At 33.3% G+C, this 17,207-nt stretch overlaps 2 protein-coding genes and 1 long non-coding RNA gene across 3 annotated transcripts in view; 2 read left to right on the forward strand and 1 right to left on the reverse strand.

Moving 5' to 3' along the window:
* Nucleotides 1-1,438, forward strand: LOC139510678 (sex peptide receptor-related protein 2-like). Its single transcript, XM_071297223.1, has one exon. The coding sequence runs from the start codon at nt 185-187 to the stop codon at nt 1,343-1,345; it is 1,161 nt and encodes a 386-aa protein (XP_071153324.1). The 5' UTR covers nt 1-184; the 3' UTR covers nt 1,346-1,438.
* Nucleotides 1,439-7,180: 5,742 nt separating this feature from the next.
* On the forward strand, nt 7,181-11,776 carry LOC139512876 (uncharacterized). The gene is made up of 3 exons (XR_011662354.1): nt 7,181-7,367; nt 7,686-7,797; nt 10,606-11,776. It is a non-coding gene; the product is annotated as an uncharacterized lncRNA (long non-coding RNA).
* Nucleotides 11,777-12,028: 252 nt separating this feature from the next.
* Nucleotides 12,029-17,207, reverse strand: part of LOC139511007 (chitin synthase chs-2-like) — an 85,755-nt gene continuing 80,576 nt past the window's right edge. The window contains exons 37-38 of the mRNA XM_071297572.1: nt 14,042-14,213; nt 12,029-13,078 (exon numbers count right to left, since the gene is read on the reverse strand). Of these exons, the coding sequence (XP_071153673.1) occupies nt 12,116-13,078; nt 14,042-14,213 (1,135 nt within the window). The 3' untranslated portion in view covers nt 12,029-12,115. The remainder of the gene's footprint in view (nt 13,079-14,041; nt 14,214-17,207) is intronic.

Raw genomic sequence — 17,207 nt, forward strand, 5'->3', positions numbered from 1 at the left:
ACGATATCAAATTAAACAGATCTGGAACGAAAATGCAATTTCTTATATAAATTGAAGATTAACATAAAATGACACAGCTGCAGCTTTATTGTAAAGATACTGTTGCATTCTAAACTTTTACGTGTTTAATTATCAAGCTTGTTCTTTGAACTATTAAAGTTAATTGTAGAAAGGCACTCGCAGTATGTCAATATTTTCACCACAAACAACTCAACCAACAACATTTAATGAAATGAGGCAACAAGATAACCTCACTAGCACACCAAGAACTCTTAAAGTAGCTGGTGTTCGATTGGTTACATTGGACAAATATATCGATAGTAATAAGTACATTTATTATGGGATTGTGTCACCATTTATAAGCACCATCGTCATTATATTAAACATTCTTCTGATTACAACTTTAATCAAAGGGAAGTGTAGAAAGTCCACTCATGTAATCATGATTGCCATAGCGATAGCAGATGTATTGACTGGTTTCATTCCGATACCATTCAACTTATATGTATTTGGTCTGAAGAAAGATGATGGCTACCTAACTTTGTCATGGTGCTATGTGTTTGAATACACACAGAAATTTGTTCCAGAAATTCTACACATAACCTCCCTACATTTGACAGTAGGCCTTGGAATTGAACGCTTTTTTGTAGTAGCATTTCCTTTTCAAGCACAAAGGATATGTCGTTTTCGAAATGGAATTATCTTTAGTGTCCTTATTTTTGTCGCAAGTCTTTGCTCTCAAATTGACTTATTTACTCAAGTTAGTTATGAACAATTTTGTGAATATCGAAAGCGAACTAATACGACAGTTATTGGTTGTATTAGGTCAACAAAAGTAAGAACCGACTGGGAATATGCTCTAAGAATAGGGATGTTAGTATTTGTACCTTGTATGACGCTTGTTATTTTCACCGCACTACTTCTCAGAAAGTCCAAGGAAATTCAACATTGGAGGAAATTACACTCCTCTCTATCCAAGACTGCTGATTTAGAACGCCTCGACTTTGCCGTCATTTTAATGATGATATTTATAGTAGTTACTGAAGCAATTTTGCAAACAGCATTTATGATAAGCAGAATAAAAGGCATACGATTTACAGATACACACGAGGAATTAATCGGCATTGGTCATATTATATTTCAAGTTACTTGTCCGATTAATTTTGCAATTTTGTGTTTTCTAAGTGTGCAGTTTCGCAAAATTTTCAAAGATATATTTTGCTGTTGTCTTCGGAATACAAATTCATTATCTACAAAGGAGTTTACTGAGAAAACTGTAGTTTCATTAACAGAAACCGCAAACACTTCAACATTTCCGGAAGAAATACATTCTACCCGTCTTTGATTATTTATATTTTACAAAATTTACATAGATATAAAAATAAGGAGATGTGGTATGATTGCCAGTTATATACAATTATTGACTTTTGATGAGGTTGATACACTAAACTATCCATCCCTGAGATATAGTATTCACCGAGGCCAACGACCGAGGATGATAGCTTGACATCGCTGGGGTTAATGAAATCATTGTATCGATTGATATCAAAATTAAACAATCTTTTATTTTATCATTTAATTTTTGATCCATGACTAATGTCCTTGTATTTTACTAAAATAATTAACTTGACAAAAGTCCTTGTTTGATATCAAATTTATCATTTACATAAGTAGGTAACTAATTTTTATTAAAACAAAAAATAATATTATTGATGTAATACATGTATATACCATGTTTTTTGAATTTATTACAGTTATATTTTCTTTTTGTTGATATTACTTCCATTATTAAATAAAAACATGTTATAATACAAATTGATCTAAATTTATATTTAAGTAGATTTTCGCTGATCAGAATCTCAAGTAAAACTCCCATAAAATTTCCCGCGTTAATTATAAAGTTTTACAAAAGAGGATTCCTTATGCTTTAGTCAACGTGTATAGTTATATGATAAAGAGATGTCTTTCGTGGTTGAATATTTCTGAATGAAATAACTTATAATTATTAGTGTATTGTTGTAAATGTTTCTTCAGATATGTACGAGGAAAAAATAAAAATTCGGGTAAACTCAAACCATTTAAGGCTTTTTCTCTACTTTTAACTTTTAAAATGCACATAAATTAAAAAAAACATAGTTAATGAGCCAAATTGAATACCTTAAATTTGTAATGCGTCATCATAATAATGTATGAGTTGCAAATATCAGATAAATACCGAATTGTAAGCAAATCTGTTCTTGTTTTAAAGAAGTCCTCAAACCATTGAGTCGCAATATCGGACACCCCGAGCGACACATTACATTTCAACAAAAACTAAATTTAAAACCTTTCTTTTTTTTTTTAGAAAGAAGCTTGAATTTTGTTGACCTCTATATTAGGAATTTGAAATTTACTCAATTAATCCATGTTCGTGACCTCGATATAAAATTGATATTTGTTAAAAATTAAATTTTAATTATAATTATATTGAAATTTAACGATTAATATTAGGGATATTGTGTAAATGTATATTGTACAAAATACATTCTTTTATTTGAACAAAACCCAGAGAAAAAACAATTCCCGCTTTAATTGTTGTTTTATTAAAACTGTTTCTATTTTTAATCTTATATTTCAAGTCATAATGAGAATAACGATACGGAGCACAACCTCATACCCCACTACAAGTTCGTTGCGTGAAAGAGAAATGGATTGGATGGAATTCTTAGTTAGATGTCGGTTATTGGAGAATACGAATTTCGAGATAATACAATGAAATTCTGGATATGATGGACAAAAAATTCACAAATACTGTTATCATCTACACGAAAATCTCATTGTCAAATACGATAAAATAAAGGTGTCATACCACCAATTACTCCCTCAAATTTAGAAAGTATGTGACGTATGTGAAAGTAGGCCTACTCGGACAAAAAATAGTGCATTTGATGTCATTGCTTACTTAAACTAACCAACAAATTGGCGAAAAAAAACCTTTTGGTGAAAGAGAAATATATCAAGACCATTTTGAGCTAAAATTTACTTGTTTATGAGTTTGCATTCAAAATTGAGGATTAATGCACCCCATAGTATACTAATTTAAGATTTCCAGAAAACCAGGGGTTATTTTCAGTGGTACCTCTATTCGGAAGACCTTTTCTTTTTTATATGAATTTAAACATCTGTTGAAAATTAACATGTAGAAAGCTGATACATGTACGATTCAGGATATACCTGGTTTCTATGAAGTTAAACTTAAAGTAAAATATTTAGAAAGCTGTTAAAATTGTAAAATTTGGTTGAACAGATAGGGACTTTTAATTGGTGGTATGACACCTTAAAACGAACATACACGCAACCATTAACACACACAAATATTTTGATAACTTTACAGAAAATATTGCATGTTATGAACTGGAAAATTGTTTCGACATGCAGATCGAAAGAGAAAATGTTTATTTGTCAGTTCAATGATAAGAAAATAAAAGGTATTCTGCATAAATGTACTTGAATTTTCAAAAAAAAAGATTGGTGTAGTACGGAAAATGCAATTAACATTAATACTGTAAATACACTTTACTACTTCATGCGAGAATTAACAATTATGTTGAAATGTATGTATACACACTTTAAATATCAAACACTTAATAATCTGACAACATTAATTTACAAAAAATATTCGGTAAAGAATTCGATTTTAATAAATGTCATGCATGAAAACTTTCTGTCCTTAACTACAGTGTTGATAACACATGTTATGGGCCTCGACTTTGTATTATCGTGCCGCTTTTCTTCAGTGTATTCAACAATAGAGGACAGGACAATATTTTTGTATCCTCCCCCGTTTTTTCCAAAATCCGTTATTTTTTTTGTTTTCTATAAATATCAATTATTTTTTGCGTTTTTCCAAACACAGGAGATTAGTTTGCTCCTCTATATTGGGCTCTGTTTCATCATCACAAACTACAGTTGTGCTACTTACGGTGTTATATGTGTATTCAGTGTCAAAGTTATGTATCATTAGGTGTTCTTAAAGTTTCCTATGCTTTCCTAGAAGATTTCTGAAAATCTTTACATTCTTTGCAGTCACTACGATGTTTGAAAGGCTACTCCATACTTCCACTACTCTGTTAGTAAAGTAGTATTATCTTATGTCTAGTCCGCTTCTTTTTTTTTTACCAATTTCGTCGATTTGCCTCTTGTTGTCGAGCTTGTGTTTCAAATGAATAAACCTTTTGTTACTTTCGAGTCATATACCCCTGTTGTTATTTGTAGATTTCTATCCTCTTAGCCTTTTAATTTTTCAAAATTTCAAATCGTTCTTCGTATCATAAGAACATAAATATACTACAAATAACTTGAATTTGCTATTTGCTATCAATTCCTAGCGGTCACTGATACAATGATATATCAGTGACCGCTGTGGTGAAGAATATTGATGACTTAAAATTCCAAAGAGTTTTGCCAAACACAGTAAAATAGAAGAAATATATTCAGTTTAAATTTCAAATACAATTTCTCCTAAATCAAACAGACAATATGTCATTGTCTAAGTACAGTCTATGTCCAGCCTTTGTTATTCGATTTGTCCTTACAAGCTGTTTATTGGTTTTAATGAGTTTTCGATTTTCAAAAATGTTGGCCTCAAGCATTCCTGAATAGATATTTATACGAGTTTATATATAATATATTAACTTTAGGAGTGATGAGATGAATAAGGCTCAAATTTTCTGCTTGACAACATTTATGTACGTTTCGGCAATAAAGATAATCGACATGTTGTAGGTATTCCTATGAACACCAATTCTGCCCCTTCAAAATCAGATGTGTTTCTATACTAGTATGACCAAACTCAGTAAAGAACCGTTTTAATTTCATTTATTTGACTAATTCCAGAACACTTGCTGTTTTTCGTTCAAAGAATATTAAAATCATACTGGTGAAACGTTATCCTAAGGAACTTGCTTTAAATAAATCAAATATCAACAGCAATAACTGTTCTTTCCTAGATTAAGATATTTCAGTATTACATCAAAAACTCTACACAACAATTCACGTCAAAAGAGTTGATTTTTCTATCCATTATTGTTAGTTTTCCTTTTTAGGACGGTGGCGTTTCTTTGACACCGTCGTACGGTGTTTATCTATCCCAATTCGTTCGCTATGCTTGTGTATACAGTACCGTTATGGTTTTTAATTAGCATAATCTATGTATAAATAGTAAATTATCAAGTCAGGGAATTGGTTACTGCGGATGACTTTCCACAGATATACGTAATTGGTTTGCAAGTTGAGCTGTACCTGTAAAACATATATCAAGGGAATAGCACATCCTAAATATTACGATAATGTTGTTAAGTTAGCACTGAAATTTAGATACCTCCCGGATAAACTTATCAATCCTTAAATGAACTTTATATATACAAGGACACCTTTTCAAGCTGATTTATTTGTTTAAATATTGATTTTGTTATCAGTAAAAATTATAACCACATACAATTAAGGCCCATAGAAAAAATGAATACTCGATATTGTCAAGACGAGATGACATTTTTTTTTACGGTTGGCAATTTTGGATATTCATCGCTTCTAAGGGACCACAACTGTTTTATCATACTGAACTAACAAACTAGCTACTGAGAAAAGGCCATTTGGGCCACTACTAAAGCACTTACCTTACCGTACAGAAACAAACACAAGATAACGTTTGAAAATAAATTTGTGTCTTAGTATATCTCGTATATATAAAACTTTTTAAAACATTGATGGCATGGCAAGAACCGTCTATAAGAGATATCATCGGCACAAGGTGCATGTCCAATTGATAAAGCCTTGTAACTTGTTTGCACGTCACTCGATGGACTTCCTGTAACGTGAACATTGCCATTTTGTTTACTTTAGGCCTGCGACTTTATTTTCACGGGAGATAACTCGAATACCAATCAAGAAACTCAAAAGGTCATTTGCCGGTGAATAATAGGGCTATTCACTGTCGCTGTAAATTTTAAGGGATATTCGTCAGTCCCTACAATTGAATGTTAATTATCTGAAATATTCCATGTCACGTGACATTTTTAAAAATATATATAACTAAAGGTATACTAATAGTTAAATTTGTTCTTCCGCGGTACTACAATTTGTTGATCATACCTAATTTTAGCATTGCACAAGATCTTTTTTTTTATCTAACTGAATGTTGGATATGTACTGATTGATATTTTAGTGTTAGATATAAGATTTATTTCATAAGCTGTTGTGGACTTTGAACTAGCTGTAAATAACTGTCAGTACTCTCATATTTGTACTTACTGTCTGTTAAGTTGTTAGGGTTTATAAATGGATATAAACCCCAAGGGTGACTGGGGTATAGAAATATGGTCACTTGGTCTTCTCCCGACCGGCAGAAAACGCTTGCTGAAGTGGGGCGTCTGTTTGGCTGTGCGGGATGTATCAAGTTCGCAGTCACGTCCGTCAGAAGGGGACGTTAAATCCGATGCCTCGTGTAAAGAGAGTGCCACGCTCTTTGCACGTTAAGAACCCTTGCAACAACTCTTTGAGGGGTCCGTAGGTGGCCTTGTTGCAAGGCAAAATTCCTGTTCCTATCCAATATACCCTCATTTTCCAGTGGCAGTCCAAATTTCCCCGACCATCATCCTAGATGGCCTCTATTACAACAACCTACGGTACCTATTGTATTTATTGTGAACTTGTTCTCGTCCTGAATATGCATGAAATATTTGCCACTGGACGTTAAGCAACCAACAATCGATCAATCAATAAATGGATATATATAGCTGTTGTTTAAAATTTACTGCTATGTCATGTCTGTGTTTTTCTTTGATGTTTCTTTGTATCGATCTGATGAGTTGAATCTTTTTTTTAACTATTTTTTATAATTTGTTCTATGTTGTGCTTCTACTGCATTGTCCCAGGTTAGGATATGGTAAAGCGATCACATATATGTTTAACCCCGCCACATTCTTATGTGCCTGAGTGTCCTAAGTCAGGAGCTAGAAGTCAAGTGGTTGTCGCTGGTTAATGTCTGTCATATTTGTTTTTCGTAACAGTTGACTCTTATTGCTAATTTCCACTTCATTTGAACGTGGTGGATAGTTCTCTCATTGGCAACAAATACCACATCTCATATTTATTTTAGAACGTGTTTGAGAACCCGGGTCTACACCCTTTACATGGGTTATGGGTATCAGAAAAATCGACTCCATATTTTATTCTTCGTCATACTAGGTTTTGCATTAAAAAATGAACATAATTCGTTGCATTCCACATCAAAATTATCTACATATACCGGATAAAATTACCTGTGAAACATATTGAACTGATAAAGTGTGTATAATTTATTATTTTAATGGATTCTAAAACTTCCTCAGGTAAGATGAAAGATATATACAGTTGTAATCGTCTTTACTTGTTACAATAATCTTGTTGACATTTTAAACTAAAAATGGCCCAAAGTGTTGAATATATATCAGATCAAGTTTTGTATATACAGAATGGCGTAAATTGGAAATATACTACAACATTACTGGGCGGCTAAGTAAATACTCATTGCCATGGTTCAAACATTAATATACTACCCGTAACGCCTGCAGGACAAATAACTAGTAAATATTTATAAAATACACGTATTTTTCTTCATTTTTTTGTGGTTTTGATTAAGTCGGGTTTTTCTTTTAAATTAATTTCAGACATGTCCACTGTCGGAGACAATTGAGTACTGTAATATGACATCAAAAACGACTGATAAAATTGGTGATGTTCCATCTAAAGCAAAAGATAAAAAGCCTGAGTGTATCAGAGGTAATATATTGTATAGAAATAAGAAAGAAAAATAATTACAAACACCTTTCTTACATTATATACCAAAGGATTTATGTGTGTAAAGATTACAAATTGATTGATTAATTGATATACAGGATGTGACTTGCACAACACCTTTTATTCCCTTATAAATATATCAGTTTCTATAGTATTGAATAACACCAGGGTCCACTCATACATCAGTTAAGATAATAAGAAAACAACGAAGACATAAAAACACATGAAGATTGTAACACTAAAATAAAATGTATGTTAAATAGATGCAAACGATACATTCAAAACTTGTAAGTCGAGAGAAAATGACAACCCATCGGGAAAACAAAAGTCAAACAAGTTCATAAAGCACTTAATAGAACAATTAAAACTGAGCAACATGATCACTGCCGAAAAATCGCTTACGTTCCTGAAGAATATATAAATCCTGTTCAACTTTTGGCACCCGTCATGTTGCTCTAGTTTTTTGCAAATTCAATGATGTAACAATTGAAGCCAAATAGGTCGGAATTTAGACTACGACAGTTGGAAACATATCCGTGGTCAACTATAATATAATTATTTAATTTCAGTCAACCAACTCATTATTGCGTCCGTAAAAAATTGAAAATAATTGACTTCAATTTTACCTCTTGGAACCCTTAACTCAATATCTTAGATGTTAGCAAAATCATGATAAGAAAAGCAAGCAGTAGAATATTGTATGAATTTGGAAATGTATACTCAATTTCCTGTTGTTGCTTGAATGTTGCTTCATAGAAATTAAAGGTTCACAATTGGAAAGCTGTAATAATTAATTGTTGTCGTAAAAGTTGGTTCTCAACCGACCTTTGATATGAAAATCTAGATGTAAGCCAGAATATGCGCAGCAACAAGTCAAAAGATACTAAAAGGACATTCAATATCGTAGAATAAACTGACAACGTCATGGCAAAAAAATAAAAAGATCAAAAGACAAACAACGCGCACTAACACAACATCGAAAACTTCAGACTATGCAACACGAACCCCTCCAAAAACTGGGTGTGATCTCAAGTGCTCTGAAATTGTAAACAGATCCTGCTCCGCATGTGACATCCGTACACATTCAGAGAAAAGAGAACAGGATTGTAGTTACGACAATGGGAACATATACGTCGGCATCTGTGAAACAGATATTCAATAACGGTAAACAAACGCGTGATTGCTTCGGCAAAATGTACCTACGGGTGATTACAGCTTAATCACTTGAGGTGTAATACCACCATTGATTTTCCCCTATTAGTCTTTGTTAAATTTTCACTTTTCATAAAAAATGTGCAGAATTTATCTTTGTTTCAAATAAAGAAATACTTGGCATGAGTAAAATTTTATCCTGTCCAGTACTATAGAGAAAAATTCACATAACATTTCATTGCATATAAGAAAATAACCATCATTGGAAGTTAACCAATCAAATGTCTCCCCTTATTTTATCTGTGTACAAGGTTTAGTCACCATGTAACCTCAAGATTACAAAATTTTCTATAGAAATCCCAAATAAAAAATAATGGTGTTTTGAAAAACCCAAGACATATGTTTATGACACAGAAATGTTTTTACTGCAATAAAATGTAGGATTAATTACCTACAACTGTCAAATTCAAGGGAATATTTTTTTAGACCTACTTTCGTATACAACCGGATGTGACGTACCATGATTTGGTAGTATTACACCTTGAAACACTTTGTTTAAGCACTCAGTTGTAAGCAGCACCCTCTATCAAGAAAATCAAGATGAAAAATACATGCCCTGGACATCGAAGTGATACACTCTATATACATGCGCTAATGGAGTATTGCTACAAAGAAATGGAAAGATCACATTAGAAAAGTGAAATCATCTCTTTTGTCTTTAAGTTTTATTTCCAACCAAACCGTATTGTCAATATCTAGATGTAAGTCGAAATATGAAGTAGACTCGATCAACTGTATTTGTAGTATTTATTATTCCGATTGAATAGATGCATTTGATATAGTAACAACACTTATAATTATTTTTGCGACCGTGCAAGGGCTCATCCTGTATAGCCAGTCAAGGTCGTTTAACGACTTCCATTTGTTGTAATTTTTTGTGAGAGGAAATAATCTACAGACGACAACGTGAAGTCAAAAGATAATGATATCTGCGCATTCTTCCTGGTTAGCTCCTGTATGAAGCATATCTAATAGATCGAAAAGAAAGGGGGTCACAGTTGTGTCTATTTTATTACCGATTTTTTTTTATTCAAAAGGAAGTTTCGAAAATAACACAAGTTGAGTCAGTACAAAAATCAATTATCCTGTTGATGTCCATTTCAGAGAATGTTTTGTTAGAATAGGATTTTGTTAACAAAGTATTACATATCCTACATAAAACAAGATATGTTTATCTGTGATGGAAATAACATTTCATGAAACAAGAATCCGTCTTTCAGTTTAGAATGGGGGATACTAGGGTAAAGGATAGACAAATTAATTGTTATGTACTGTTATCAAAACACTTATGTAATTTTTGTATCAAGTACAGTAAGGAAAAGCTTCATTGTAGTTCAAATATCATAGGAACAATGAACAGTACTGTGTATAAAAAATTTCACAGCAATAGCCCTATTTGAACACGTGTTCACATGCATCTTTATTTTCGCGTTTAGCTCATTGTCGACACAGAATCCTTTAAGTATTTCCAAGTCAAGCTTTCAAAATAACTCATTTACCATTTATTTTAAGTAACAACATATCAGTGAATTAGTAAATAACTTCCAAGCTTTATATATGTATTTTTTTATTTTACAGATGAACATAAACAATTTGACAAAGAACGTTGTTCGAATAAGACCAAATCAGTGATTATACCGACAAAACTTAATGTTATTCAAGTAACAACAGTGGCCAAAGAAGAGGACGACGACGATTTGTGTATTATGAGAATTAAACGCTGATGTACTGATAATACTTTTAATCGGCCCCTGAATCGACATGGAAGTGTTTGTGTTCGTGATGGTTGTAAAAATGTAGGTAGAAGTGAGACAAACGGGCAATGCTTAGATTGTTTTACTTCCGACATACAGAAACGTCGACATGGGAAGTTTATTCCAGATTAGCTTGAAGGATTGTCATAACTCTGTACATATATGGAGTACAAATATATATGTACTGAAAAGGAAACTTGGCGTTATCGTTTTTTCTCCCTGCTATAGTATGTCTTGACAAGATATTTCTTTATTTTGTTTGTTATAGATTGCTAAATGTTAACTTAATGGTAAGTGACCAAATTTCATTGAATAATTGAGACACATTTTTTAGTTTGAAATGAAACAAAGTTGATTCATTTATTTTTGTGGATTTGATTTCGTGGTATTGTATATTTGCCTATAGAAAATTAGGACTTTGTTGAATATTTCAATTCTTGATTTATCTAATAATCTAATAATAATTAAATCCACAGTACACGATCTGTTTACAACTGTAATCAGTATTATTAATCGTGGATTGTGTTTATATTTGAAAAAAATAAGAGGTCATAATTCGCCGTTTCAGAATCTAATGTTTTCTGGGTAATATTTTCAAAAGTGTACACCAAAACGTCCTGATTGGTTAAAAATGCCATAAACAATGGAAATTTAACCAATGACGTGACGTTATTTTCATTTTGGGGTACGAACAATGAAATTACCCATGATGATGCTTTAGATTCTGAAACGGCCAATAGCAAATGCCGTTAAAAAAATTCAATTTAGCAATTCTTGCATTTAATAGTACATTATAAAATGAGTGGGAATATGTTTCTAAGAAAATTTTATAACACTTATGTGCATTTGTGAGATTTGTATAATCTAAATAATTGTATGCAGTTCGTCTTTGGTTCTGATGCGTTAAAAAGCGATTTGATCAGCTTCTCATTTTTTGTAAGTATGCTAAAGCGACAGCCAGTATTGCATATTATACTTCTAAATACATATCTAAATGGATTGTAACACTTGTACTTCCTTATGAATCAAAGATAAAAAAAAAAACATCAACAGTCCATTTATTCATAAGAAGCTTCGACTGAATGTTATGCTCTAAATATGGGTACTGAATATATAGACATTATCAATTTTTATCCGTTTGATCAATTATTTGAATTTTTATTACTAGTGTTATTATGTTGAATTTGTAAAACAAATTATACAAAAACGTCACACGTAAATAAATAACCATTTAAAAAAAAACCCAAGACAACCAAAATGTTTATACATACACAATAGTTTACACAAAAGTTTACACAGAAGGAAATGTGTTGTGCCTTTGTGTTGTTTGTCCATTAAAGTGATGTGATGGTTTCGGTTGTTTCTCTTAAACACAATCTGCTGCCAGAATTACTTGCGATGGAAACTGGATTTTGTCGAGTTTGAACTTTAATTTTTTTATTGAGATTTTTGTATAACGTACGATCTAAGGTACCGACTGCACCACTTAAATTTTCATTAATGGGTTCATCCAAATCTGTTGCGGACGCCTCACGGCGATATGTTCTCCTAAGATTAACACCTGTCGTTTGATTTTCTAAGCCTCTAACTTTGTGTTTAAGGTCTCGATCATTCTGAATTTCGTTTATCATATCGTGGAAAACAGGTTTATTTGATCCAAACTTTTTTGCTTGTTCCCAATCAGTCCGTGACATTGGTGGATGATTTTTACGGTACCGCAGCACGTTGCCCTTTGGAAGAGGTTTCGTCCCTTCGTCATATTTTCGCCTGGAAATAGCTATCATATTTCGTACTGTCTGTCTGAAATTAGGCTTCGACGTAGTGCTCCTCAAATTATTGGGAATACTATCCTTGTTGGCCATTGTTTCTCTGAATGACATTCCAAGGCCAGGTTTCCTTGTTCCACCAATATTTCCCTTTACGCCTATGACAGCGTTATTGACAATTGTGTCAGATAGTTCTTTTTCTATTTTGGCGTCTTTTTCATCGTCATCATCATCTTCATCACCTGAATAGTCTGGCATTGGTTCTCCAACTACATCTGTATAAAACCGTACCAACTCTTTGGCATTAAGCTTTTCTGTATTTTCTTCATCCATATTTCTATAGCTTTGTTTTTTCCCGCATTTGAATGGATTAGGTATCTCCGTAATGGCTATAAGATGCATGAGCGTTCCCAATCTATGAAAAATCATTCCAATAAACTGGAGCAGGAGAATCAGAACAAAAAATATTATAAACATTAAACCAAGTGCGTCGATCTTTATCACATCGTCATCTACATTCTCTGCTCCTGACTGAAAAAGAGAGGAACGATCACATATTTAAATACTTTAAATAGTAGTAATTAATAGAAAACACCCGCGATATCGCGGATCCTTTAACTAAATTATAGTACCTACGCCTTATTCTAAGCCTTGATTTTTTGGTATAAATGTAAGCAGTACTAAATTATTAGACCATATGCAAATCTTTTTTGCTTTAGTTATGCCTGAGGCCAAAATATTTGAAAATATAGAACCAAATACAAACGTCGAAAAGCTGACAAAACTAACACACTGCTATTTGTACAGCTAAACCCAAAAACCAAGAGCTATGGTTAATGGAGATTTTCATTCAATTAAAATATCGAAATTTTATGACAACAAATTTTAATTAAACTGCGTAAACTCTTAAATCTGTTTTATTTTTCCTTTTGGAGAGAGGGGTATTCGGTTCCAATCTAATGATTTTAGCCATTTGCTTTGTGCTCGGGTAAGGTCGAACTGTCAAAAACCTGTTCAACCCATGCAGTGATTTCTTTTTTCCACCTTATTTGAACCCTGGGTGGTATTTTTCTCATTGGCAATATTGCAACATTATTTTGATATATAAATTGATGAATAAATTGTACCAATAAAAAACAATATATTACAATGTATTGTTATGCTTTATATTTGTTTAGGGGCCAGCTGAAGGACGCTTCCGGGTGCGGGAATTTCTCGCTACATTGAAGCCTGTTGGTGACCTTCTGCTGTTGTTTTTTCTATGGTCGGGTTGTCGTCTCTTTGGCACACATCCCAATGCCATTCTCAATTTTATTTATCTATAAATCAACGTTCACATTCATTTATTTAATCTAACAAAACAAACCAGAGTTTAAATGAAGTGGGTGTATGGAATTATAACAAACCGTTGGGCTTTCAACATAAATTAGAAAAAAAACTATAGCTTTAAAGGAAGGAAGCAATATTTTATGATCAATATCTAAATACACATACTGCTGTCGGAAACTCAATAACTGCAGGTTTTCTAAGTTGAAACATAAAGTTGATAGATATCCAAATAAGGTTGATAAACGCAAAGCCTGCCACAACTTCATTACGTAATTGAGCAAGAGCCTGTTTCATCGTTTCTTGTTCTTTTTTGTTTGCATCTAACGGTTTCAAATACCTGTAAAATAAAGATTTGTTGTCTTTATAAGCTTGAAAGTCATAGTACATACAATAATCACGGTAGGTATAGTGTAGATCGAGGTTTTTCGAGTGATTCGGTACATGTTTTTGAGTGACGTGGGACAGACGCAATAACATAGCCGGGTTGAATCTGTTTTTGAGATCTCAGCCCTCCCTCTGAACCAAATGTAAAATAAAAAACACACAGAGCAATACGCACAGTAAAACTCAGTTTGAAAAAAGCCCAAGTCCGAAGTCAGAATAGGTAACAAAAGAAAGTTTATTTCCGATTCAAAGACCCTAAAAGTGAATCAATATGCACGCCAAAATATGCCATCTTTAATGACCTGACAATATTATCGTAACAAACTGCTCTTTGACACATTCACTTTTTTCCATTCTCAGTTGTATACCACTTCTTAATAAATCTGTTTAAAGGTTTTGTTAGCTTTTGAAGTGAATGCCAACATTTGTGTGCTTTTTAAAGAATACTTGATAACAGATTGGGTGTGAAATACCTGAACGTATAAGACGTCTGCATGTTAATATATGTTAGCGAAAGATGACCTTGAATCGATGATAACATTTAGTGAATGTTTTGACTAGTTTGTGTAATAATTTTTCAGTAATACATAGACTTCTTTCGCTAAAATCTAATACGTTGTCACATACAGGAGCGAATCGTACAAGTTGTACAAATAAAATGTTTTTATGATCTTCAGGGTGCTAGTTTGCATTTTGTCAATTTACATCAATGAATTTCATTTTCTTTATGTTTTATGTACGAGTCTTCCCGATGACGAAAAATCAAGAAGACCGCTTCGGATGCAACAACGTCGTAAAGTATAGGCTGTGGGTACGTGTTTTTAAAGAATCAAATCACTTCACAGAATGTATTAACGTAACAGAGCTATAACTACTCTTGTTGTATCAATTTTCAAAAACCTTAATGTTGCTTACCATAGTTTCGTTCTCCAAAAAAAAAATATCTTATTGACTGGCAGAGAAAGGCGCACATAAAATAAAAGTTGTCCGTTGAAAAAATTGTTATCCATTGAGAGTCCGTTGATGTACTGACCAAATGAAACGTACGCGTAACGAATGCGTAACGGACACACACCGGATATGCGACGTACGAGAAACGGAAACGTACAAGACAGAACGGATGTTGAACGTACATCCAACGGACGAGTATCGCATAAAACAAACACTTAACGGAAGCGTACCGGATTAAACGGATGAACAAGATATACGGAAAAATTAATTCGACAATAATAATACATGAAAATCGCAAACATATTCAAATTGTTTCCATTCTCCATTTTATGTTTCTGTGTTTGGCTTGTTCTTCAAAATGCCACCAAATGACAGTGTCTGGCCTGAATAAGAGCTGCTTGATTGGGTAGACGTGCCCTTACTCTAAGATCGATTATGAATAATAAGAATTCAAGAACCTTAAGAAATCTGACATGCCAATAATAGACATTTTTGACGCGAAATTTTCAATTGGCATTTATGCGTTTCAGATTCGTTCATCATCCATTTTATCCGTTAAACGACCGGTAGAAGTACGTTGGTGAATTTAACTGCCAGACCTCCAACGAATGTATAACGGACAAGTAACGGATACAAAACGGAAACGAAACGGACGAGTACCGTCAAAAACGGATAACTTTTTTCAATCCGTCCGTAAGACGTCCGTTCTTATCCGTTAGACGTCCGTCTATATCCGTTGCATGTCCGTTTAGTGTACGTTTTATCCGTCGACGTCCATTTTGTCAGGTAGAAAATTTTGAGCATGTCCAAAATTTTGAACGGACGTCCAATGGATGAAATGGTAAGCGTCCGTTTTGTACGGTACTCGTCCGTTTCGTTTCCGTTTTGTATCCGTTACGTGTCCGTTATACATCCGTTGGAGGTCTGGCAGATAAATTCACCAACGGACTTGTAACGGACGTTGTCCGAATATGAAACGGACTTCTACCGGACGTATAACGGATAAAATGGATGATGAACGGATCTGAAACGGACAAATGCCAATAAAAATTTTCGCGTCAGAATGCCACTTAGATTTTTTAAAGTTCATGAATTCTTATTATTCATAATCGATTTTAGAGCAAGGGCACGTCTTCACAATCAAGCAGCTCTTATTCAGGCCAGAAACTGCCCTTTGACGACATTTTGAAGAAAAAACCCAAAACCAGTTACACAAAAACATTTTGAATATTTTTGCGATTTACGTGTATTATAATTGTTGCCTTTAATTTTTCCGTATATCCTGTTCATCCGTTTTATCCGGTACGCTTCCGTTAGGTGTCCGTTTTATGCGGTACTCGTCCGGTGAATGTACGTTCGACATCCGTTCTGTACGTTACTTTTCCGTTTCTCGTACGTTGCATATCCGTTCTGTGTCCGTTATGCATTCGTTACGCGTCCGTTTTATTCGTTTAGTACATCAACGGACTCCCAATGGATAACAATTTTGTCAACGGACAACTTTTATTTTCATCCGTTAGTCGTCCGTTCGTTCTATCTGGTAAGGTGTGACCGAGGCTTAAGGCATCCGTTCGAGCTATCCGTTTAAGATGTGACCGAGGCTTTAAGAAATTATTTTTCAGAATTATAACCTTTTACTCCATGGAAACACATCCTTTGTGGGTTTCTTAATTTGTAAATATTTTATCAGACTTCTTACCCCGACAATTCAACCACATCTGTGAAAAAATCTTAGCTTAGAAACAAGCCATCTTACAACGTTTACAATATGAACAGACGAATGGATACAAAAAATACCCAAGTTTCGTTTCCACGCAATTGAGATCCATCTTGTTCCTGGTGGTTTTTTTTTCTGTGTGGTGTTTTGTGAGCTGTTATTTTTGTGTTTTTTTCTTCGGTGGTATGTCTTTGATATTCTCCTTCTTTATTTACCATTATAGGAACTGATGGATCAATACTTTCAAGACAACCATCATCTGTTTTAAAGAAATAGTTG

Source organism: Mytilus edulis, chromosome 2 (assembly GCF_963676685.1).
Source record: "Mytilus edulis chromosome 2, xbMytEdul2.2, whole genome shotgun sequence".
Classification (NCBI taxonomy): Eukaryota; Metazoa; Mollusca; class Bivalvia; order Mytilida; family Mytilidae; genus Mytilus; species Mytilus edulis.